The following is a 25,533-nucleotide window of genomic DNA, read 5'->3' on the forward strand; positions in this document are numbered from 1 at the left end:
AGTTCCAAAGTATAGGTGTTGTCATGTTAACATATTTCTTACAGGTGTGGAATGAATATTATGTGGCACCTGTAACAGTGCCAGTTCCGCAGATTAAAGAGGTTGAGTAGGCATATAAGGGTTTGGTTAGGGCAGCAAATAGGATTTCTGAGCAGAGATGAGAGTCTCACTTCTGTCAGCAACCATGCTGCAGCACTTTGAACTAACTGTAGTTCCCGTATCTAGCAGAAGGGAAGACCCATATAGAGTGCATTGCAATAATCCAATTTCAATTCACCACTGCCTGAATTACTGTGGTCAAGCTCACCAGGGCCACAAATAGTCATAACTGCCATACCGAGTACAGCTGATAAAAAGCTCTTCTAGCCACTGAAGCTACCTGGCCATCAGTGACAAAGCTGGATCCAGAAGCATCTGCAGATTACATACCTGCTCCTTCAGGGGGAATGCTACCCCATCAAGGGCAGGCAACTGATCAGTTTCTCAGACAAAGCACAACTCACTCACAGTACTGAATCTTGCCAGGTTTCAACATATGTTTATTATCCTCCACCCATCCCACTACTGCATAAAGGTACTGATTCAGATGTTATAGAGAGACAGAGGTGAGCGTCATGATTATAGTGCTGGCACCTTGCCTGCTCCAACCCCTAATGACCACTCCCAGCAGCTTCATATAGATACTGAATAGCATTATGGATGAAATAGGTTCCTGTGGCACCCTATACCACACGTGCCAGGAAGCCCAAAAACACACTTCCAATGCTTCTCTCTGGATTCTGTGACTGAAACCATTAAGCAGTGTTTGGTTAGCTTTGGAGCAAGAATTCCACCACTTGTGCTCTAGTCTTCATCAACCTTTTTCCACAGTCCAAAGTTCCCCAGACTACCAAGGAGCCACCCTGGTTCCACAATGAGGAAATTTGGGGGTGAGCATGTTCACCACCCGTTTCATCTCACCATTCTATTGGGAGACCATGGCTTTGGTGGAACTGTCAGCTTTCTCACCCTCATACCCTGAGGCAAAAACTAAACTGAAGGTATGCCCTGCCCATTGACCTAATGACCATTTTAGAAAGCCTTATGGCTGGGCATATATTGGATGGCATAAATTCCCAGTCAGAGGGCCTTGGCATAGGTATTTAAGTCCCTGGGCTTGTCCAAAATCACATTTGAGACTGCCTCTGCTTTAACAAGCACAGGGCTTGTTGAAACACCATTGTTATTGTTTGTCAACATTTGTCTAAATGACAACATTCTCTTATTTCAGGGTTTTTTTAAATGCTACAGGCTTCTCAGAAATCCTCTTCTTGATAATGAGAAGCAGCCCACTGGCACAGCCCATGAATCACTTGTACCAGGACAACACACAAAACCTAGGAAACACATTGCTTGGGCATTTGGAGTGCAGCCATCATCATGCCTAGCTACAGTGAGTTACAGAAATGAAGAGAACAATTATAATGGATTTAATCAAAGTCAAACCTAATTCCAGAACTGCACTGGGAAATCATGGGACAACAAGCCAACCATGGTGATATATTCAGTTGAGGATTATATGCAAGTTGAACTTTATGGTATGCAAGCCTCAAGAGAAATACTCAAGTTTCAGAAAACAAACTATTTTTACCAGCTTAATCCCTTCCACTTTATACTAAGGAGAGAAATCTAAAGGGCAAGGGCCACAGTTAAATGGTAGTACACCTGTTCTGCATGCAGAAGGTTCTAGGTTCGATGCCCAGCATCTCTAGGCAGAGCTCAGAATGTCCTGTGTCTGAAAACCTGGAGAACTACCAGGCAGTGTTGACATTACTGAGCTAGATGCACCAACTGTCTGTGTAGAAGGCAACTTCCTATGTTCTTATGGGTACTTGTTTGCCAAACAGTGTCTCCAGATACTAAGCAGCAAATATGAGCTTTCCCCTCACCTTCAGAACTACAAGGAAGAGACACCAAGGCCACAGAAATTATACAGAGATGTGTCACTGGATTCTGCCACCGCCTAACAAGCTGATTAGTAAGGACTGAGTAAGAAACATTCCTGGAATATTTCACAAGACTAGAAATCCTCCCCTACGTCACCTTGCCTTCTCAAATGGAATGTTCCCATTCTCAGCTCAGAATTTCTTGTGTTAGAAAAGCTGCCACACCCTGCAATAGAAGCGCAATAGCTAATCTAAAAACAAGCTGATTAATTTGCTGTCACTACCACCACCACCTTTCAGTTTTACCTGTGTCATCTTTGGGCGGCTTTGTCTCTGGACTGTGTGTAGATCCTATGCAAAAGAGGGAGTTTATAAAACACTGGCTTTGGAATTCATGAAAAGCAGTATAGAAAATTTTAAAGAAAAGCAAAGGAAACTGGAAAGCTTTGCCAGAATTTCCTACACAATAAAAGAAATGCCTTGATGCACAGAAAAAACATTCCATAAATTACACAATTCACATAAAGCCAGGCATTCCTAAGGGACCTTCTAGCATGCAAACCAGCAAAAGGCCCCACAAAGAACTAAACGGAAGAAAAAACTCAAAGCATTTACCCCCCAAAAATCCTGAGTGATTGTCTGCTGTTGAAGCTGTCCAAAGGAAAATTCAGCATTTTTAAGAAGTAGTGAACTTGGGAGTTGGATTACATTTGACTAAGCAGTCAGAAGGCATCTGAGCTCCTAAAAAGCATTAAACACCTAAGGAACAATTGTTCTCTTTATAAAATTTACATTTAATGATAAAATAGAACAAATGTTTCCACTTCTTCCACAAGACATATTCTCACAATTTCCTGTACATTAGCTTTCCCAATGACATTTTTTCATTTCAGTTTTGCCTAGCACTAGCACTGAACTTCTACCACCCTGTTTGCCCTAATCACTCTTAAAAGCAAACTCAGATTATTGAGTGTGGACTGTAACTGCAGTCAGAACATCCACTGAGAAACAACAGATATATTGGCATGCTTGGAGAAACAAAACCTAAAGAGGAAACCCTTCAAAATAGACTAATGAGAACTGAGGGAGCCAAGTAGCTGTTGAATAGAATGACTGCTGGAAAAGAAAAGCATAACATAGGACAGGACAAGGGAAATGGAATGCACTGATTAAGGGAAATAGCTTGCTAAATTCTGAACATGCAGTATTTTCAGAAGGAATGCCACAAACCACAATTCTTGCTCACTCCCCACTTTTTAAAATGTACCCACCAATAACAGTGAAAAGCAAACCTTTACCAATTCCAGGGTCCAGGGTGTTACCTCCTCCTCCTGCTCCTCCTCCTCCCCCCGTTCCTGGACCAGCTGTGTAAAGAGACTGATATCAACATTCAAGTACTGACAGCTCTCCATTTATGCCCTTTCAAAATCAGGAGTCAGAAAAATCCATATGGGGTGTCATATGGTCTCAGGACACCAGCTTCTCATTGGTCTCAGTCTTTGGAATCAGCTTTAGGAAGTTAAAATGTATATATATTTTAAAACTGCTGATGCTACTTCATAATTTGATTTTTTAAAAAGCTGGCTTGTTTTTAACATCAGATTTTAAGTAAGCAAAGGAAGCAACTGTTGCTGTTGCAACCACTACTAGCAGTGTGTGGGTGGGGAAGAAAGAATGAAGGAGAGAAACATTTGAGCAGTCCAGCGGAGTAAGAGGAGTGGAGCAAGCAAGCATCCCAGGCAGCAGCCACTGACATGAAGGAGGAGGGGTGGAATGAAAGGGAGAAATTTCCAGATTGCCAGCACAGTTCACAAGGATTTGTTTACATCAGATGTGGGAAACTGGATCCAATCAGTGGGCCAGATCCTTATCCCCCTCAAAGGCCAAGTGTGAAAGGTAGTCAAACTTGCTAATCATTGGGGCTTTAAAGAAATGCACGCTGCTCTCTGCAAGGACCGCTGATCAACTGATTCTCAGGGCTTGCAAAAAGCCACAAGCGATGCTATGCAGGTGCCCAACAGTGGAAGCTTGTCCTGAAGCATGTTAACCTCCAAAGCTACAAACCCTTTTTTGGCCCAGCTGCATCTTTACTTGCCCCACCCTTCACATCATATATGATGTGAAGTGTAGGGCAGGAGAGTGTGGCTTGGCCAACAGCGTCTTGTAACCCAATGGAGAGGCCTAGCAGGCATAATTAGGCCCCTGGGCTGGAGGTTTTACACTGCTAGTTTACAGCAAGAATGTGGAAAATGCGGCCCTTCAACTTCTATCAGCAGTAGCATGATAAAAGATATGACTTATGAGTCCAACATCATCTGGAGACCAACAACTCGATATTGTAGAGGACCTGCCATATACTCATTCTCAATTTTATTATTTTAAAATCAAATTTCTGTCTGCAAGCTTTTAACTTTAATGTCTACTAGGCAGCCTACATATTACTGAGAACCTACAGCATCAAAACCTTCAGTTTTGTCTGTTTTTAAGGCCCATCATAGCCTCCCAACTAAAGGACACTGTGTATCAGGACTGAGAAAAGTATTTACCGTATTTTTCCCTCTATAACACGCAGATTTTTTCTCCTAAAAAGGAAGGGGAAATGTCTGTGCGTGTTATAGAGCGAATGTGTGGTCCCTGGAGCCGAAAAATCAGGCAAAAATCAAATCGCGGCGCTTCACGGAGAAGGGAAATCTGAAAAGAGGAAGCGGCTGCTTTCCTGCATTCTGCCTCAGGGTCTTACTGCCCACCCTCCTCTGTTTCGTTGCTGTGTCTGCTGAAACGGAACAAAGAGCAGGGAAAGCCCCTCCCCTCCAGGCAAGCAGAGGGGAATTCCTCTCTGTGCTCCGGTGCTGCTGGGGGAGAGTGAGAGAGAGGGGGGGAGGGAGAGAGGGGGGGGAGGAAGAGAGAGAGGGGGAGGGAGGGAGGGAGGGAGGGAGGGAGAGGGAGAGGGAGAGGGAGAGGGAGAGGGAGAGGGAGAGGGAGAGAGAGAGAGAGAGAGAGAGAGATGGCTGGCTTGGGTGGGGGGAAACATTTGCCTTTCTTTCCTCCCTCCCGTTAAATCCCTCTCCTGCATTCTTAGCCAGCTGCTTCTCTGCACACCCCTCTCATGTCCCTTCTTTGTTTTTCCTTCACTCCCCACTTAAAATGTGGTTACAAAGCATAGATCCACATGGATCCTCAGGATCTTTGCATTGGGTCACCCCAAATTCACCATCAGATCACATAGCATGTCCATGGCTACAGCCTGCCCCCCCCCAAATCACGCACCCACTGTTGCCTGGGGCTGCAATGGTGCAAAAACATGGTTAAAAAGCATGGATCCACATGGATCCTCAGGATCTTTGCATTGGGTCACCCCAAATTCACCATCAGATCACATAGCATGTCCATGGCTACAGCCTGCCCCCCCCAAAATCACGCACCCACTGTTGCCTGGGGCTGCAATGGTGCAAAAATGTGGTTACAAAGCATGGATCCACAGGGATTCTCAGGATCTTTGCATTGGGTCACCCCAAATTCACCATCAGATCACATAGCATGTCCATGGCTACAGCCTGCACCAAAAAAATCACGCACCCACTGTTGCCTGGGGCTGCAATGGTGCAAAAATGTGGTTACAAAGCATGGATCCACAGGGATTCTCAGGATCTTTGCATTGGGTCACCCCAAATTCACCATCAGATCACAAAGCATGTCCATGGCTACAGCCTGCACCAAAAAAATCACGCACCCACTGTTGCCTGGGGCTGCAATGGTGCAAAAATGTGGTTACAAAGCATGGATCCACAGGAATTCTCAGGATTTTTGCATTGGGTCACCCCAAATTCACCATCAGATCACATGTCTGTGGCCACAGCATGAAGCCCAAAAATGATACATCCACTGTTTCATTCAGAATGTTTTTTCCCTTGTTTTCCTCCTCTAAAAACGATGTGCGTGTTATGGTCAGGTGCGTGTTATAGAGCGAAAAATACGGTACTCCAAAAAAGCCTTTGAAAAGCTGTTGCTACTCAGAGCACACCAAACCACATAGGTGGAGCAATAATTTAAATTGTATAGGCATTTCTATCTCCCTCTGCATCTATGCACATTGAGCTCAAGACACTATGACCAAACACACAAACAGACCTATACATTTATCTTGAGGAGCAGTACATAATTTCTATAATAAATATAATTCCATGAGAGTAAAAAGGAATTGTTTACCAGTTTCAAGTTTTCACTTTCACTCTCAGGTGCTGACTACTAATGCATTTATGCCTTCTTTCAAAATTAATAGTCAGAAAATTCTGTATGGCATGCCATTAATGAGATTCACACAAACAGGTTTTTCTTGTGATATGTCTGTGGAATAAGCTTTAGAAAGTTAACATGCATATTTTTTAAACTGCTGATCTTATTTGTATTTTGAATTTTTCATAGGCCAATTTGTTTATAACATCTGATTTTATCTGTACCTTCTCTATAACACTTTATTTGTACTTGTACATTGTTGGGCTGGTGACCAAGTGCACATGAGCAGTCAAGTTTAAACAGGATGAGGAAAGCCTCAAGCGAGCGGAGCACATGACCATTACTACCCTCATCGCTAGCAGTGGGCAGAAAGAAATGTCTGAACAGGCTGGTGGAGTGAGCAAAGCAAGCAAGCTGCCCAGGAAGTTGCCGCTGCTAGGTCCACATTGCTGCCACTCTGGAGAGAAGGAAACCTGCATTTCAAAACTACAGGCTTTCTTCTCTGGGCTAAGGTGGGGAGGGTGAAGGAGAGAAAATGCTTCTGGCTTTTGACATTCTGCCCATTGGTGGCAGGCAGCCCAAGGTAGCACAGTGAGTGAGTTGGTCACCCAAGCATGTGGAGTGGGTAGTGAAAGGGGAAAGCCACTTCTCAATACCACGGGCTGGTTGCTGCTTACTGGAGAAACAAGCTCCAAAGAGGTCCACCAGACACATGTGCCTCACTCTACCCGATCTTGACAAGTGGCTGTGACCTGAGAAGTCAGGAAAGCAACAAAGCCCCACTCATACTGCCTCACCAGATGCCACTGCAGAATGTAAGGAGCTGGGAGCATGCGGGAGATAGGGAGTGTCTGAAAGGTAGGCACACGGGGCTGGTGAGCAACACAAGGGCACAGCCCCAGTTAATGTATATTTTTGGTAAACCACTTTCAAAGATTTTAATAATTAAATATTGTTCAATTAAAACATAAAATATAAATGCTTTGGAAATTTTTGAACTCCTGATTTGATCATGCGGGATGGCTTACTTCACTTTGCAGCTGAAGCAGTTGACCCAAGATAAAAAAACAAACAAACTGAAAATTGAGAGATTGAAGTCCCATTTTTTCTAATTCACCTGTGTTAGAAGTTGTATTTCCATGACCTGGAACAACAGTGGTGAAAATACCTGCAAGAAAAGAGAGGAGGCAAAGAAATATGGATGTTTTGCATTAAAGTGCAACACAATACCCTGCTTTTCCACCCAAGGAGCCCTTGTGATACTTACCCTTGAGACATTTTGGAGGAGGAGGATGCCATACGTTGTCAGCCCCACATTTACTATTGTCGCTGCCCACCAGAGTGTATCCACGTTCACAAAAATACATTATAATATTATTATATTCATATGTAGGTCGAAATGTAGTTGTCAATCCTCCATTCTCAATAGAGGGTCTATGGCAGCTGACAACTAAAAAGAGATAAGCAGCATTTTAAAAGATACTTGTTAATTAACCTATGGGTTATTAAACCATGCACAATGATTTAACTATGGTTCATTTACTGCCAGCAAACCACAGTTGTTTGTGTTTAAACTCCAGTTTGTTTGAACTGTGGATTGGCATTACATGTGGGTGCAGCACCCTTTTCTTAACTGTGGTTTGTTTGGCCGCCCCATCTCAGACACTCACCAAACTGCAAAGACACAATGGAAGAGAGACTGGAAAAGATAGCAAACTGGAAAAGTAAGCAATGGTTTGCATTATTATCTGTGAGATAATTCACATTTACTTATGACTTGTTAAACAGTGGCTTCTATGCAAACCAGGCCAATGTCTCCACCAAAGAAGCAGCAGGGACTTTATACTTGCAAACCACCAAGAACCACCCAAATTTGGCAAAACATATTTTTTTTTAACAGAATCTGCATATTCCAAATTGAAAGTGGACACAAAAGAGGAGTCCACTTATTGTGGATTTAAACAACTACAGTGGAACCTTGACTTACATACCTCTCGTTTCATAGACGTTCCAAGTTGCATCCGCGGCAAACCCGGAAGTACACACCAGATTGGCCCAATTCGCGCATGCACGGAAGCGGCTTCTGCCACCTGCGTGTGCACAGAAGTGGCTGCTGCCGTCTGCGCATGCGCAGAAGCATGCTACCACCAAATGCGCATGCGCACAATACGCTTCTTCTAGCGTACCGTTTCAACCAGTGGACAGACCTCCAGAACGGATTATGCCCGTAAGTAGAGGTTCCACTGTAACTTCATTATATTACATTATTTATTTGACAGGTCTATAAACTCAAAGACAGAAACTATTAAAGTGATAAAATCAGATTAGACTCAAAAGACTAACCTCTAAAAACAGTAACACTGTCCCTGCAATTATACTATTACAATCCCATACTTCAAGGACGGCTTTCTAGAAATTGCTAAGAACTATTTAAAGCCCTCTGTAACTTTGGACCAGGTTACACAGTGCCTCAGATTTGGATGTTAAAGGGTGTGTTTATTTGTTTAGTACAATTATAACCTGCCTTCCTTCCATCTGGGCAGTGAACTGATCAGATCTGACCCAAATCTGCTTAGTTTCAGCAATGTGACTACATCATTGATTGGCTCACAGACCATCTGCTGAAGTGATTTCACCAAGGTATACTTGACAATCTCTACTTACTGAGTATTGTTCTTAAAAAAGCAACTCACATATGCAAGTCATTTTCTATGAAGCTGAAATGCAGCATATAGTGTTATGCCTCTATACTAAGAGGTAACATTAGGTTATTACGTATTTTAGTGATAACTGATTTCTTCTCAAAGCATTTTGGAATGTGGACAGCCAAAAAAAAAGAAAGGAAGAAAACCCAGCAAAGAATAGCAATTACTACTTAATACTCTTCCCTCCATGTATTGCAGGAAATTTATATTATTTTGATTATTCATTGTACTCTGAACACAACAACCCATTCCTGCTAAAGGTAGTAATGCTTAAGTCGAAATGAAACTAATGGAATAAATTAGGTAAAGGTAAAGGGACCCCTGACCATTAGGTGCAGTCGTGACCGACTCTGGGGTTGCGGCGCTCATCTCGCTTTATTGGCCGAGGGAACCGGCGTACAGCTTCCGGGTCATGTGGCTAGCATGACTAAGCCACTTCTGGCGAACCAGAGCAGCGCACGGAAACGCCATTTATCTTCCCGCCAGAGCAGTACCTATATATCTACTTGCACTTTGACGTGCTTTCAAACTGCTAGGTGGGCAGGAGCAGGGACCGAGCAATGGGAGCTCACCCCGTCGCAGGGATTCGAACCGCTGACCTTCTGATCGGCAAGCCCTAGACTTCGTGGTTTAACCCACAGCGCCACCCGCGTCCCTCAATGGAATAAATTACTCACAACTAAATCTAAGTTTCTTTGTTTTCAATGTGACTTAATAGTGGCTATCCTTGACTGGATCAGGCCATAAGCTTCCCTCAAAATAACTCAGGTTAAAACAAGCTACTCATTGAGGGTGCAATGCTATTGCACATCTCATACTGCATCTCAATCCCACTGAAAACCTCAGAGGCTGAATAGCAGCAGCAGCTTACAAATATAGTTCATTCTAGCAATAACTTTATTTACATTAACGTATCACAAGGAAGCTACCAAGCATAAATTTCCATCACCTTTACATTCAGGTGCAGCTGGACGCCACTCTCCATTTATACCATCTGCAGCAGTTGAACACGTAATGGTTGGGCTTCCAATAAGGGAGAAAGTAGGGTTACAGGTATACGTTATTGCTGTGCCATGGTCAAACTCATGGAAACCTTTGCCAGTGTGTACGCCATTGGCAATGTCAGGAGGGGGGAAACAGGGGATTCCTGGGAAGCAGAAGCAACATTAACAGTTCAGTTAGACTACAATTGCAAGAGCATCCCTGTTAGTGGGGTATTTGGACTAAATTTATTTTCACTGAAAAGATGTTTCATTTTATAAAGTAATCATTTGATACTTATTATAGGCATATGCATTCTTTTTGGATGACACCCAAACACTGAAACAGTGGGCTGTTGTGAAGATATTTCCACCTCCTCCAAAGCAAACTGGGTCTTCTGTGAAGCAGGTTGCCCCTAAATATACACAGGGGAAGCTACCAAAGCCCCCATGCCAACTTCAAAGCAGGGACTGCTATAGAAAAAAGAGTTATCAAGAAAGCTGGGGGGGGGATAAATAGTACACACACACAAAAAAAAACACACAACAACCCAACCCACAACCAAGAACTCTGTTGCCCCAAGGTTCCTTGATGGAGAAAACTTCCTCCCAGCTTTTATTTTTACAGTGGGCTTTATTTTCTTCATGGAAATTTATGGAGGCAGTAAAACCAGGGAATAAAAGCTGTCCTCTGAAAACAGTTGAGCGGGAACCCCTGCTCCCCAGGATGGTCCTTGTGGCCCCTTGTGTAGGGATTCCACTATCCTCAGCTTCCTCACTATTACCAGGGGTACAGCCTTTATTTCTCCCCATGTACGTCAATGGAGACAAGGCTGCCTTCACAGCTGAACACAGAGAAATAACAAAGCCTGAACCCCTGAAAACCACTGGAAGGAGGAGGGAACATTCCTACCCAGCAAAGCCACTCGAAAGCTATGCAAAGTTGCCAAGAAGGAACTGTTTCAGCTGAAAAGCTTAATGATGTTTCAGGAGGCTTCCAGTAATCAAGGTACATAATTTCTCCTCAATCCACACACATGTGGAAGATAGGTCCCCAAAAATGATATGGGGCAACCAGTGAATGACGCAAATTCAAACTCCTCATGGGCGATTGTTAAGTTTTAAACACCCAAGCAAAAAGGTGAGCCCAAGACAAATAGGTAAAAAAAATGGAATACGTTGAAGTCTAATAATTTTTTACTTCTTTAATCTGCTTATTATTATATTTTTATCCCAATTTTCCTCCAGGGATGGTTCTCTACCTCCCTATACAAGATCACCACAGAGAAGAGGATCTTCTGGAGGTCCTCAAACTAACCCCTTTCACCAATGTGTGGATGTTCTATATACACTGCTTTATTCCCTCAGATCCTCTCTGAATAATGATAATGAAGCAAAGTTGCTCCCATTACTTCCACTAAAACTAGATTGAGAGGGACAAATCCTTTCTGTTTCTAGGAACGTTGAAAAGTTGTTTAATGAACAGGCTGTGTAGGGTTCTTGATGAAACATACCCATTTGCAAGGAATGGCAGAGGTTCCCTGCTCTAATGTCTTATGCATCTAACTCCTCTCTCCTCTAATACCAATTTCATGAATTCCCAGTAACATGTGATTTTGTCAACTAACATATGTTATTTCATTGCACAAATTTCCTGCTCTGGGGAAAGCTACAAATACAGCCAGCTGGTTGGAAACAACAATTATGGTGAGTATCTGGAACATGATCAGAAAGTATCCTGAGTTTTACATATCGGTTGAGGACACTTGCAATAAACAGAGCATGATCAGAAAGTATCCTGAGTTTTACATATCGGTTGAGGACACTTGCAATAAACAGAGCCACACTATAACACATTGAGATTAACCTTAATAAGCTAGAATTAACAAATCATCTTACGTTGGCAAAGTGGAAGATCTCTATTCCAAACAACTTTGCTGTCTATAAGGGAACATCGAAGAGTCTTTTGGCCTATTATTCTGTACCTAAAGGGAAAGAGAAACCTTATATTTTAGTGCAAAGGGTGTAGGTGTGCAGATAGAGAATATATCTTAGCCAGTACATATACCTTATTTAGACTATACTCTCCCCTACAGTGTCACAATTCTGCTAGTTGACACAAAAAGAAAATAATGGAACCAACCACCACCAGTTCAAAAGCAAAAAGAAACAACACAGCAGTACGAATATTAACAGCAGTAGTATTAAAATCTGTTCAAGTAATATTCAATGAAACCTGCTTAAAAAGTCTCTGTTGTTGCTGAAATGTTACAAAAATATGGTCAGGAGAAGTTTCCTGAAGAGAGGATTCCATAGATGGGGTCCTGCAACTGAAAAGTCTTGTCTCTGGTTGCTGTCAGTCTAAGTTGAAACAACCTAGCAATTCACTTCACTTCACAATACAGAATTATTTCTTTTTTAAAAAAGAGTGCTCAGATAAAGTCATATCAACATAAAAACCTTGATAGCTTGGATGACAGGCTGTAGTGCTTTCATAAGAGAGCCTGGGCTTTCTAATTTCAATATAGTGCACTTCCTCGGGTCAATATGAACTACTTGAAATACAATTCAGGTATCTAATGAGGGTTTTGCACTGCGCTATGATGGGGAGTGGAATGTCACCTTAAAAACAAAGGGGAGCAGTAAAGGCAGGAATTCATTATCTTTTAAACATGTATTATTTCATTAAAACTATGCGAGTCCCCATCCTTGATTACCATAAAAAAAAAATAACAATACCAACACCACTATCTATAAAACCCATCATTATTTTACCATATTGCAAGGGGCGGACTGTGACTGTGAAAGTGTGGGTTAAACAAGCCCTGCAACATATTCTTATATCTATTTTGCTATTTTGCTGGAGAAAGGGAGAAGTTAAAGTAATATATGACAACCCTGAAGTGTAGTCTAATAAATTATTATTATTATTATTATTATTATTATTATTATTATTATCTAATGGTAATGGTGCTATTCTGGCATATTGTTTTTCTGTGAAGTGAGCTGTGAAGTGGCTTGTGGCAGCAGTGCAATCACTTAAGGGCTGCAAGGAGCAAATGGAAACAGGGAAAGAATTGAGGATTTCAGTAGTGATTGGAAAGATATTCAGATGCTGTCCAACCATAGAAAGACAGTGGTTCTGCCAAATGAGAATTACGGGGAGCCCTGTTTAACCGGGGTTACGTTCCAAAGCACTGTGCATGCTGGTTAAATCATGTATAATTAAAACCCATTGGAAAAAAAACCTGCTAATACCCCGCTCCACCCCATGATGTTTCAGTGACATCTTTATGATGTTTGTGCAGGTCACTTCCAGGTTCGGCGCAATGTGCATATACACAGTTGCTCCCATATTGAATGTGCATAAACAGAGGGCTGCCTGGAAACAAAATGAAAAATCTGAATACAAATTGCCACTGCTTAGGTAGTAGAATCAACCAGAAACAGTAGATCTGTTCCCTCTTTATTAATTTATTTGGAGCATTTACTCCCCACCTTACCCTCTCTGTGGACACCCATGATTCTAATTATAAGATAGAGCAAATTTTTAAGAGTACAGTAATGCTTAATATGGTAGCAGTTAATATGTGTCTGTCACCAACCCCTCCCAGGAGTTTTAAACAAAGCAAGGTGTTACAAACGTTGACTTAAAACTCACCCCTCATTACAGCCTAGAGTTATTTCATCACCTAATCGCATGTCTGTTGCTTTTATTATTCTGCCATTCTCAAGAGTAATAGCAGGACATAGCCTTCCTAAAAGAAAAATCAGAACAGGCATTAGCACATGCAACCTTGATTCATTCATTCCTTTTTTTAAAAAGGGTATCGTATAGACAGATTAGGGACAGACGGGGCTCCTCAACCTTGGAAGGTAGCCCATCTAGGAGAAGGAAAGCTCTGATCCTAAACCTCCGCTGCACTGCAGGATATCTTCAGGATAAGAAATGTCTAAGGAGTAAACCCTATATAGAACAGAGTCCCTAAGATGGTTGGATGGCGCCTCGTAAGCCTCCTGCAGCCAAGCTGGTGCCAAACAAATTGCTCCACTTTCCTTTGGACTACATTAACGAGGCCAAAAGTGGGCCAATAGAAACAATAATAGTAAAAAAAAAAAAAAATAGAGGAAAAAGTCTGGCCTACATATAAAGAGTTGTTAGAGGAGAAAGAAGGAAAATTGAAACTTAAAGACTTTGATGAAATAAGAGAACATGTTCAAGACTGGTTGCAATATCAAAAATTAAATGAGATATTTAAAGAAGATAACAAGAAAGGTTTTTGTTATACAGTATCTAGATTCCAGAAAGAAATTGTAGATGAAAATTTTAAACTATTAAAAAAAGATGTATAGTATTTTATTAGAATGGGAGACCAAAGATTAGGAGGTGAAATCCACAATGATTAAGTGGGCACAAGATACAATTAGAGGACTGGGAGAAATTATGGAGAGTAAATTTGAAATTTACTGACTGCATATTATTAAAAGAGTATTATATGAAAATGATTTACCGTTGGTATATTACTCCAATGAAAATGGCAAAAATGTATAGATCAAGCTCCAATAAGTGTTGGAAGTATAAAGAGAAGGAAGGCACATTTTATCATTTATGGTGGAACTGTAAAACAGTGGTACCTTGGGTTACATACACTTCAGGTTACATACACTTCAGGTTACAGACTCCACTAACCCAGAAATAGTGCTTCAGGTTAAGAACTTTGCTTCAGGATGAGAACAGAAATCGTGCTCCGGCGGTGCGGCAGCAACGGGAGGCCCCATTAGCTAAAGCGGTGCTTCAGGTTAAGAACAGTTTCAGGTTAAGAACGGACCTCCAGAACGAATTAAGTACTTAACTCGAGGTACCACTGTATAATGAAATGAAAAAAATGTTTAAGGTAACTTTTGTTAAAACCCCAGAAACCTTTTTGCTAGGAATTTTAGGTCAAGATTTGCTAAAGGGGAAACACAGACTTTTTATGTATGCTACAACTGCGGCAAGGATGTTATTGGCACAAAGATGGAAAAGCGATAAAATACCAATGAAAGAAGAATGGAAAGAAAGACTTACAGAATATGCCGAAATGGCAAAACTGACAGACTAAGAAATAAGGGAAAAAATCCTTTAAAGAAGATTGGGAACCATTTTCGGTTTATCTACAGAAACAATGCAAAGAATTGGACTCATTAGCAGGTTTTAAGTAAACATTTACAAATAACAAAATTTGTATAAATTATAAGATTAAATATAAAAAATGAATGGAAAGGAAATAAGCAGGATTTGATATTGAAAATAACCTAGAAAAAGGAAGTTGAGAGAAGTTGGGGGAGGGGAGGGATAATTTGGGATTGGTGAATTATGATATATGTTATACAGTGGTGCCCCGCAAGACAAATGCCTCGCAAGACGGAAAACCCGCTAGATGAAAGGGTTTTCCATTTTGGAGGTGCTTCGCAAAACGAATTTCCTATGGGCTTGCTTTGCAAGACGAAAATGTCTTGCGAGTTCCTGCGGGGGTTTTTCCCCTCCCCCCCCCTTTTGCTAAGCCGCTAAGCCGCTTATCTGCTTATCCGCTAAGCCGATAAGCCGCTAATAGCGCTAATCCGCTAAGCCGTCAATGGGCTTGCTTCGCAAGATGAAAAAACCGCTAGACGAAGAGACTCGTGGAACGGATTAATTTCGTCTTGCGAGGCACCACTGTAATGTAATTTGGGGTGTGTGTGGAAAATTTAATAATTTTTTTTTTTTACAAAAAAAGAGGCCAAAAGTGGGAGTCTTGTGGTCTGGGCTGCCCAGCACATCCTTACACACCACCCAAGCTTGCATCCCTAGGAGGTCATTTGGGTGCTGCTCACATCTCTTGAGACAGATGCCAACAACACTACAGGAACCAAGGTCATTTCCAGATGACCTGTTAGAGCATTCATGCTTTTTTTGTGTGTAGAGAGGTTATACAACATTGTGTCAAAAAACTGTTATACCACAATCTTCAGTACATTTTCCTGTCACACACTTTACTGCAAGAAGCCTATTTTTTTAAAGCAGCATGTTTGCTGCACAAAGGCACCAAATACATTGTGCTGTCTGAATTTGTGGGTATTAGATTGGATCCCACCTGCAAAATAGAGACAGTCCTGAAATGCTCTTGAAAATACTATCTTCTCTAACAGGTATCCAGTTTTATTGGTTTTTCATAATAAGGTCATCTGTTGGCTGCATCCGGCCTTTAGGGTGGTTTCTTTTCTCCGTCATGAGTTGAAAGCAGCTGAAAGATCATTTCTTCCCTTATTGTACACTTATCCTTTTGTCACCTCTGGCAAATAGATGTTCTAAGTTTTGTTAGTGCTGACACTGTCTAGTATCAAAAAAGAAGACAACTGAGATAATTAAAAATTCTCTTTTTTTGACTACAAAGTTGTAATACTGCTTCCATACCCTTGTGTTTATCTCAACTGGTTAAAACTAAGGTATTTTGTTCAAATGAATTAAATTGATCTACCAGCCTTCATATGAATATGACAGGGCAGTTAAGTACAGTACTTTTAAGTACAGTAGTTTTTTGTGCCTGCTAGGCTACTGTGCACTTATATTCTTAAAATAATGAAGTCAGATCCAATAAGAAAATATTGTGCATATTTTCCAGTTGGTCCACCTCATGCCTAGAATGTCAGTCCCTCCCACATTCCTTCAACTTTTCAGAAATTTTACATCTCCAGCCATGGTGGGGGAAAAATCAGACTGGGGCAGCATCCAGTCATTATTTTAGGTTGAGGACCCCCAAAATGCTAAATACACAAGATCCTTCCCACCCGTTTCAGGAAAACAGCTGTTACTGCTGACACCTCTCACCATCATGATATCATAAGAATCACAGAATTGTAGAGTTGGAAGGGACTCCAAGGGTCATCTAGTCAAACCTCCTACAATGCAGGAATCTCAACTAAAGCATCCAGCTAAAGAAGCTAGTTCAACCTTCAGGTACAGTTTAAATGTCTTAGGAAAGAGGTTGCTATAGCAGCTGCCTAATACAATTTCTATTCACTATTTATTTACAGCTAATTATTGTCCAAGGCAGCTTACTATATATTTCATATAGAAATACAATAAAACAGAGAAGACTCACTAGGACAGGGCCAAGAGCTATACAGGTTTAACCCCCATTCTCAGATGTTCTGACAACCACTCTGCTGCTGAATTTCCTGGCCTGGAAATGGGTGCTAAAGCAGCCAGATATAAGTCCTTCATAGGCCAGGAATTCCACAGGTCTGGCGTTGCTGCCGATGTCTCTCACAGCTTTGGGCTGTGAAAATGAGGTGAACCAACTATTAACTACTGGTTATTTTTTTGCTTTTATGAGGAAAACTCTGGTTCTTGGAGACTTGGAGAAATTAAATAGGAAAAAAAGGTTTTATTTTACAGAACAAAACTGGTAAAACAAAGGATGTGTAAGGAGATAGAAATCTTTCAAGAAACAGACTATTTATATTTATATTAAATTTAGTGGATGTTATAGGGCTTCCATACAAGGTGGCAAACACACAGCTTCTTTTCAGTTATTTCACTTCTGTTCCTTAAACTTAATCGTATAGATGTTACAGCTTAGGTCTTAATACTTGGGTTCCTCGACATGGTTTCCCAACCTTTTATAAATCACATTCCTGAGGCTTCTTACTGAATGGAGACCCAAGTAGGTAAAGGTAAAGGTAAAGGTACCCCTGCCCGTACGGGCCAGTCTTGACAGACTCTGGGGTTGTGCGCCCATCTCACTTAAGAGGCCAGGGGCCAGCGCTGTCCGGAGACACTTCCGGGTCACGTGGCCAGCGTGACATCGCTGCTCTGGCGAGCCAGAGCCGCACACGGAAACGCCGTTTACCTTCCCGCTGGTAAGCGGTCCCTATTTATCTACTTGCACCCGGAGGTGCTTTCGAACTGCTAGGTTGGCAGGCGCTGGGACCGAGCAGCGGGAGCGCACCCCGCCGCAGGGATTCGAACCACCGACCTTTCGATCGGCAAGTCCTAGGCGCTGAGGCTTTAACCCACAGCGCCACCTGCGTCCTGACCCAAGTAGAGTGTTCCCTAAAAACTCTTTCTCCTGTCCCCTATTCAGTTTCCCAGTTTTTCTCTTGTCTGTATACTCCTAAAAAAGGCACTTATCACTATCTTTCAAACTAAGCTCAGAGACTTCCTTCCCTGGCTACAGATATGATCCTCAGAACAGATCCCTCTCACACAGCTCAGGAGTTATGCTCCTATCCAGCAAAACACAAAGAACATCAACTCTCAACTGCCTTTCCTTTTCCCTCCCAAGGTGCTGACTCCCCCTCCCTCAGGCAAGCTGCACCTGCAGCCAGCGCCCTACAAGCTACACCACCCTGGTGGAATTTTGCAGCACTGCATCACCACACTGGTCTTTCTGAGCTTTATGTCACAGTCGTATACTATAAATACATGACACAGCCTCCTCAAAAATCCAATTAAGGTGTGTTAGGTGGGCAAGATAGGGACTTAAGATCAGATAGAGAAGGAAATGAGCAACAGATATGAGGTACTGGAGAGTAAGAGGTAGTTCAGAACATAACAAGGAGCCAATAAATTCCTACTGGTTAATTGTATGTTAATTGAGCAACCTTATAAATTTGAACAGAATTAGTCACATGAACAAAGCTTTGGAAAATAAGATGTTATAGCTAGTAAAAGTTATTTAATATGGCTTAACAATCAGAACAGTATATCAAACATGTTGACATCTCAAGGCCAGTTTTAAGCCTTTTTGGGGTCAATCTCATCTTTTATATATTTGGATTGCTTGAAGCAGAACCCTCATCTATGTGGTAATCATTGTTAAATTTAAAAGGGAATACTTCAGAGATATGCAAGAAAAATGCATTTGAATGCAGAATGTGGCAGTGAATAGAGAACAGGAGCCTACCATTACATCTAATTCTAGAACTAGGAAGGACACATCATGCTTAACATAACACAGGTTCAGTTTAAACACAAGGAAATACTTTTCTGTGTATGGAACTTTGGAATCAAAATAAATAATGGCCAACAGTGCAAAGGACTAGAAAGAAGCAGCATTAGAAAGAACAAATAGGACCAGCTACAACAAAATGCTGTGATATTCCGTCACCTTCCAAGAGAAGGTTGGTAGGCAGCCAGTCAGGCCCTTTCTCCACCAAACAAATTCATCCTCTCCATTCAGTTCCCGCCCCCGGCTGTTAGCCAACCACCTGATAACCACCTTATCAGCTACTTTAAAATGAGGCTGCATTTTAAATTGCATTTTAATCTGTATTTTAATTTTTTTCCCTCCCCCCCCCTCTTTTCCCCCTATTATGTTTTTACTGTGATTTTATTGGTGCTAGCTGCTCTGAGGAACGCAGGTGGCGCTGTGGGTTAAAGCCTCAGCACCTAGGGCTTGCCGATCGAAAGGTCGGTGGTTCGAATCCCTGCGGCGGGGTGCGCTCCCGCTGCTCGGTCCCAGCGCCTGCCAACCTAGCAGTTCGAAAGCACCTCCGGGTGCAAGTAGATAAATAGGGACCGCTTACCAGCGGGAAGGTAAACGGCGTTTCCGTGTGCGGCTCTAGCTCTGGCTCTGGCCAGAGCAGCGATGTCACGCTGGCCACGTGACCCGGAAGTGTCTCCGGACAGCGCTGGCCCCTGGCCTCTTAAGTGAGATGGGCGCACAACCCCAGAGTCTGTCAAGACTGGCCCGTACGGGCAGGGGTACCTTTACCTTTACCTAGCTGCTCTGAGCTCAGCTCTGGCTGGGGAGGGCAGGGTGTAAATAAAATTTATTATTATTATTATTATTCATGTTCCATCTTCACCAGGCTATTTTTGCCTACAGTGGTGCCTCGCAAGACGAAATTAATCCGTTCCGTGAGGCTCTTCGTATAGCGGTTTTTTCGTCTTGCAAAGCAAGCCCATTGACAGCTTAGCGGATTAGCGCTATTAGCGGTTTAGCGGCTTTTAGCGGATCAGCTGATAAGCGGCTTATCAGCGGATCAGCTGATAAGCGGCTTAGCGGCTTAGGAAAAGGGAGGAAAAAGGGGAAAAAACCCGCAGGAACTCGCAAGACATTTCGTCTTGCGAAGCAAGCCCATAGGGAAATTCGTTTTGTGAAGCGCCTCCAAAATGGAAAAGCCTTTCGTCTAGCGGGTTTTCCGTCTTGCGAGGCGTTCGTCTTGCGGGGCACCACTGTATTTGGTTTCTTAAAAGTTGTTATTTGGTACTTCTGCAAACTTTGGGGTTCCTCCCAGGCTGCTATTTCTCTGTTCTTGTTTCTTAGAAGCACCGCTGTGACTACAGTCCCAATGGCATCCACCACCTAAGTCCACCACTGGGAGGAGTAATACTTAGAATATTCTAGTTTCCCAATTTAATCCCTCAACATACTACAATAGAAAACCCTTCTGTATTATTTCCTTTTTGAAGTGTCTGGATCTCCTCTAATCCACTGCTCTGATCTAAGGTGGCTGTTCGATAGTTTTACATATTCTGCAAAGTAAGTGAAACTCACCTTGACAAAACTTTGGATTTTCTGTTGACCATCTTGAAGTGGCAAGACACGTAAGAGAAAGAGTCGCTCCAGGAATAGGCTCATAACCTGGAATGCAACGGTACTGCAAAACAGTCCCAGCCGGATAACTGTCTTTTGGATCCCCACTCCTTAGGCTAGCATTAGGTACATTTAGATGGGTGCAATCACCTGGAAATAAAAATTGATAGGAAGCTTAGAAGCTATGAGAGCGAAGTGAAGGTTCATTGTAGCATTGAACACTGGATGACTCATAAAGAAATTTTCCTCTAATGGGATCTAATGAGAGCCATGTCCTAATAGATTCCTGGATTTCATTTACAGAGCATTGTTGGAACAAGACTGGCAACAGAAAGATTTCCAGAGCAATCATAACCATAGCTACCTGGAAGTAAGCCCTACTGACTTCAGTGGGGCTTGCTTGAAGGTAAGTGAGGATAGGACTGCAGCCTTACTGTACTGGGCCAAAATCCTGAAAGATGAAGGGGACTATCCACTGAAGCATGTTTAATATCCCATTGCACACACTGCTTGTGAGTCTAGTGTCAGGTTGCCAAAGAATTACATGCTTTTCAAAAAGGCAGTAGCTAGCTGAAATGCTTTAAGAAAGAAAGAAACGTATTTCATCATACATTAAGAACTATTTTCTTCACAACAAATTTACTAGAGCTGTAAGCAATTAACTATTGCAGCATTGGGTTTTTTTTAAGGATCTTGAGTAGATGAAAACATTAATTTTGCAAATTCTTTTTTTTTTAAATAATATTTATTAACATTTCCAATAAAAACATACAAATACAAACAGCAACAATAAAAAAACAAAAAAAAAACAACAAGTATAATTTCAAACCTTAATTTTCTCAACCTATTTTCCCCGACTTCCTCATACCTCCCCGTTTTGTATTCTAATTTCATTATCCAATCACCAAATCCATTCCCTTGTTTCCCAAAAGTTTTTTACTAATTCCATTCCTTTTCTTAATCAAGGTCTCTGAAAACCACATTATTTTTAAACCCCTGTCAATCTAACATTCACTAATCTTATAGTATTTATTAAGGTAGTCTTTAAATTTCTTCCAATCTTCTTCCACTGTCTCCTTCTCCTGGTCCCGGATTCTGCCCGTCATCTCTGCCAGTCCCATATAGTCTGTCATTTTCATCTGCCATTCTTCCAGAGTGGGTAGATCTGGTGTCTTCCAATACTTGGCAATAAGGATTCTTGCTGCTGTTGTGGCATACAGAAACAAAGTTCTATCCTTCTTTAACACCACATGGCTAACCATACCCAGGAGAAAGGCCTCTGGTTTCTTCAAGAAGGTATATTTAAATACCTTTTTCATTTCATTATATATCATTTCCCAGAAAGCCTTGATCCTTGGGCACGTCCACCAGAGGTGAAAGAACGAACCTTCATTTTCTTTACACTTCCAACATTTATTATCTGATAAATGGTAAATTTTAGCAAGCTTGACTGGGGTCATGTACCACCTATAAATCATTTTCATAATATTTTCTCTCAAGGCGTTGTACGCCGTGAATTTCATACCGGTGGTCCACAACTTTTCCCAGTCAGCAAACATAATATTGTGTCCAATATCTTGCGCCCACTTAATCATAGCTGATTTAACCGTTTCATCTTGCGTGTTCCATTTCAACAGCAAGTTATACATTTTTGACAAATTCTTAGTATTGGATTCTAACAGTTCTGTTTCCAATTTTGACTTTTCCACCTGGAAACCAATTTTCCTATCCAGCTTGTAAACCTCCATTATTTGATAATAGTGAAGCCAATCTCGCACTTTGTCTTTTAGATTCTCAAAACTCTGCAATTTCCACTTATTACCCTCCTGTTCTAGGATTTCACAATATTTTGGCCATTTAGACTCCGTATTAAGTTTTTTCAATGCCTTTGCCTCCATTGGTGACAGCCACCTTGGAGTTTTATTCTCCAACAAATCTTTATATTTAATCCAGACATTATACAATGCTTTCCTGACAATATGGTTTTTAAAGCCTTTATGAACCTTAACCTTGTCATACCACAAATATGCATGCCACCCAAAAAAGTTATAAAAACCTTCCAAATCTAAGGTGTCTGTGTTCTCAAGAAGCAGCCAATCCTTCAACCAGAAGAAAGCTGCTGATTCATAGTAAAGTTTCAAGTCTGGCAGGGCAAATCCCCCCCTTTCCTTTACATCCGTTAAAATCTTGAATTTTATTCTGGGTTTTGCCCTGCCAGATAAATTTAGAGATATCTCGCTGCCATCTCTTAAAACACTCCATCTTATCAACAATTTGCAATGTTTGGAACAAAAATAACATTCTAGGCAATACATTCATCTTAATAGCTGCAATTCGACCAGACAAGGAAAGCTTCAAGTTTGACCAAATTTCTAGATCTTTTTTCACTTGATTCCAACATTTCTCATAATTATCTTTAAATAGATATATGTTTTTAGCTGTCATATTAATCCCCAAATATTTTACACTCTTAACCACAGTTAAACCTGTTTCATTCTGAAACCTCTCCTTCCCCCTACTGTTAAGTTTTTCTCTAATACCTTAGTCTTTGATTTGTTTAATTTAAATCCTGCCACTTGACCAAACTCTTGAATTAATTCCAAAACCCTTTTGGTGCTAGATTCTGGCTCTTGTAATGTAAGTACCAAGTCATCTGCAAATGCTCTCAATTTATATTGTCTCGCTCCAACCTGAACCCCTTTAACCAGCTGGTCTTTTCTTATCATGTTGAGCAAAACCTCCAGGACCGAAATAAAAAGTAATGGGGAAATTGGGCACCCCTGACGTGTCCCTTTTTCTATCTTAAATTCTTCTGTGACTACATTATTTACAATTAACTTTGCTTTTTGTTCAGAATATATTGCGCCTATACCGTTTTCAAAACCTTGGCCTACCCCCATCCCATGGAGATTCTTCTTTAAAAAGGTCCATGAAATATTGTCAAAGGCTTTCTCCGCATCCACAAATATCAGAACAGCTTTTGTGTTTATGTTAACTTCTAGCATTTCCAAAATGTCTATTATATTCCTTACATTATCTGATAAATGTCTTCTCGGGAGAAAGCCCGATTGATCCCTATGAATCTCCCCCATCAAAACTTTTTTCAATCTCTTAGCTAAAATGTCGGCAAAAAATTTGTAATCCACATTTAATAGAGATTGGACGATAGTTCTTAAGTTGGGTCTTTTCAGTCTCTGTCTTCGGTATAAGCCTCTTTCCACGTATCAGGTGCTTCTTTCCCCTCAAGGATTTCATTACAGACTTCCTTCAAAGGTTGTACTAGCCATTCTTTTAAAGCCTTGTAATATTTGGAAGTCAGTCCGTCAGGTCCCGGAGATTTGCCCAGTTTCATGTTTTGAATGGCATCTTCTATTTCTTGTTCAGTTATTTTCTGATTCAGAAGCACTTTGTCTTGACATGAAATTTCCTTCATCCCATTTTTCTTCAAAAATTGTTCTATATCAATCTCTTTTTCTGGACCTTGTGTATATAGTTGTTTAAAATATCTCTGGAAGCAGCTTCTAATTTCAGTTGGATTGTTTATGTTCTTTCCATCCACTTCTAAATTTGTCACTGTATTTAGTTTTTGTCTCTTCTTCAATTGCCAAGCCAACAATTTCCCGCATTTATCAGCGGATTCAAACGTTTTCTGTCTCATTTGTTTAATTTTCCATTCTATTTCTTGGTTCATCAGTTCCATGTATTGCATTTGGCATAATTTAATTTCTCTCAAGATCTCCTGAGACTTTGGTTTTGATCTCAATTTCTTTTCTCCTTCTTTAATTTTTTCTAATATCTTATCCTTTTTCTCGTTTTGGCTTTTCTTCTTTATTGCATTTTGTTGTATCAAGAAACCTCTCATAACCGCTTTGCTTGCGTCCCAGATTACTCTTTTTTCCACATTAGTCCTCATGTTAATTTCAAAATAGTCTCTTAATGTTTTTTGGGCCTTTTTACAAAATTCTTTATCTCTGAATAATGAGTCATTCATCCTCCATCTGAAAGTGCCAGCTGTTGTTTGATTCATCTCCATCTTCACGGCGTTATGGTCGGAGCAAGTCTTTGGGCAGATTTCCACTTTTTTTATCTTTGATGCCAGTCCTCTAGTAACCCATATTTGGTCAATTCTAGTCCAGGTCATTTTGGCTTCAGAAAAGAAGGTTCCTTCTCTTTCAAGAGGATTTTTTAATCTCCAAATATCAACTAAGTCCATATTGTCAGTCATTTCAAAAAATGTTTTTGGTAGCCTTCCGTCTTTAGAAATTACTTGTCTTTGTGCTTTGTCCATGTTTGTAGAGACAACTCCATTCATATCTCCCATCAAAATTATATTTGAGTCCATGTAGTCCAGCAAAATCTCATGCAACTTTTTAAAAAATTCAGATTTGCCTTCATTTGGTGCGTAGATTCCTAGAATCAAAAATTTCTGGCCTTGTACTTGGATTTCAATTGCCAGATATCTTCCTTGTTCATCTTTAAATATTTGTTTCGGCATCAATCTATCCTTTGCATATATAACCACTCCTCTTTTTTTCACTCTGTCAGATGATATAAATTCATGTCCTAGTTTTTTATTGATAAGTAGTTTTCTATGTGTTCTTGTCACATGTGTCTCTTGCAGGCAAATCAAGTCCAATTGTTGTTTCTGTAGAATATGAAAACCGTTCTTCCTCTTCCGAGGAATATTAAGTCTATTACAGTTCCAGCTCAATAATCGCAGGGCCATGATGGGATTATTTACTTACTCCTCCTACTGCTCCCAATTGTTGCTCTTCTTCTGTTGGTGGCTGTAGTCCAAACGATAAATTTGCCAAGTCCAATATTCCTTTTCCTGGTATTGTTGGCTCTTCTCCAAGTTCTGCTTCCTTCAGTAAGTCTTATTCGTGATCTCTCAAGAATTTGTCTTTGTCACTCAGTGTCCTTAGTCTAACTTTCTTTCCTCTGTATTTGAAAGATAGGCCTTGGGGGAATTCCCACCTAAAGAAGATTCTGTTTTTTTTTCAGTAGTACAACCAGATCTTTGTAGTCCTCTCTTGCATCTAGAATGGGCTTTGGGATATCTTTGAAGATCTCCACGAAAGAATGCTCAATTTGCAGTGTATTTTGATAGTGCAAATTTAAAATTTTA

General features: G+C 41.0%; 1 protein-coding gene and 1 long non-coding RNA gene across 11 annotated transcripts in view; one reads left to right on the forward strand and one right to left on the reverse strand.

Moving 5' to 3' along the window:
• LOC307218041 overlaps positions 1 to 25,533 on the forward strand; it is a 355,464-nt gene that overhangs the window by 176,980 nt on the left and 152,951 nt on the right. The window lies entirely within an intron of this gene.
• The window catches only part of LOC307217656 (membrane cofactor protein-like), a 62,047-nt gene that overhangs the window by 5,769 nt on the left and 30,745 nt on the right, over positions 1 to 25,533 (reverse strand). For 3 of the 9 annotated variants that reach the window (XM_079979307.1, XM_079979304.1, XM_079979306.1), the window contains 9 exons: positions 20,367 to 20,555; positions 13,505 to 13,601; positions 11,743 to 11,828; positions 9,813 to 10,010; positions 7,426 to 7,608; positions 7,276 to 7,326; positions 3,224 to 3,289; positions 2,541 to 2,576; positions 2,232 to 2,276 (listed from right to left, as the gene is read on the reverse strand). In XM_079979307.1, coding sequence (XP_079835433.1) covers positions 2,232 to 2,276; positions 2,541 to 2,576; positions 3,224 to 3,289; positions 7,276 to 7,326; positions 7,426 to 7,608; positions 9,813 to 10,010; positions 11,743 to 11,828; positions 13,505 to 13,601; positions 20,367 to 20,555 — 951 coding nt within the window. The remainder of the gene's footprint in view (positions 1 to 2,231; positions 2,277 to 2,540; positions 2,577 to 3,223; positions 3,290 to 7,275; positions 7,327 to 7,425; positions 7,609 to 9,812; positions 10,011 to 11,742; positions 11,829 to 13,504; positions 13,602 to 20,366; positions 20,556 to 25,533) is intronic. The other 6 variants (XM_079979308.1, XM_079979305.1, XM_079979311.1 and 3 more) reach the window with 3 other exon arrangements.

This window comes from Podarcis cretensis (assembly GCF_951804945.1).
Source record: "Podarcis cretensis genome assembly, chromosome: 6".
NCBI lineage: Eukaryota > Metazoa > Chordata > Lepidosauria > Squamata > Lacertidae > Podarcis > Podarcis cretensis.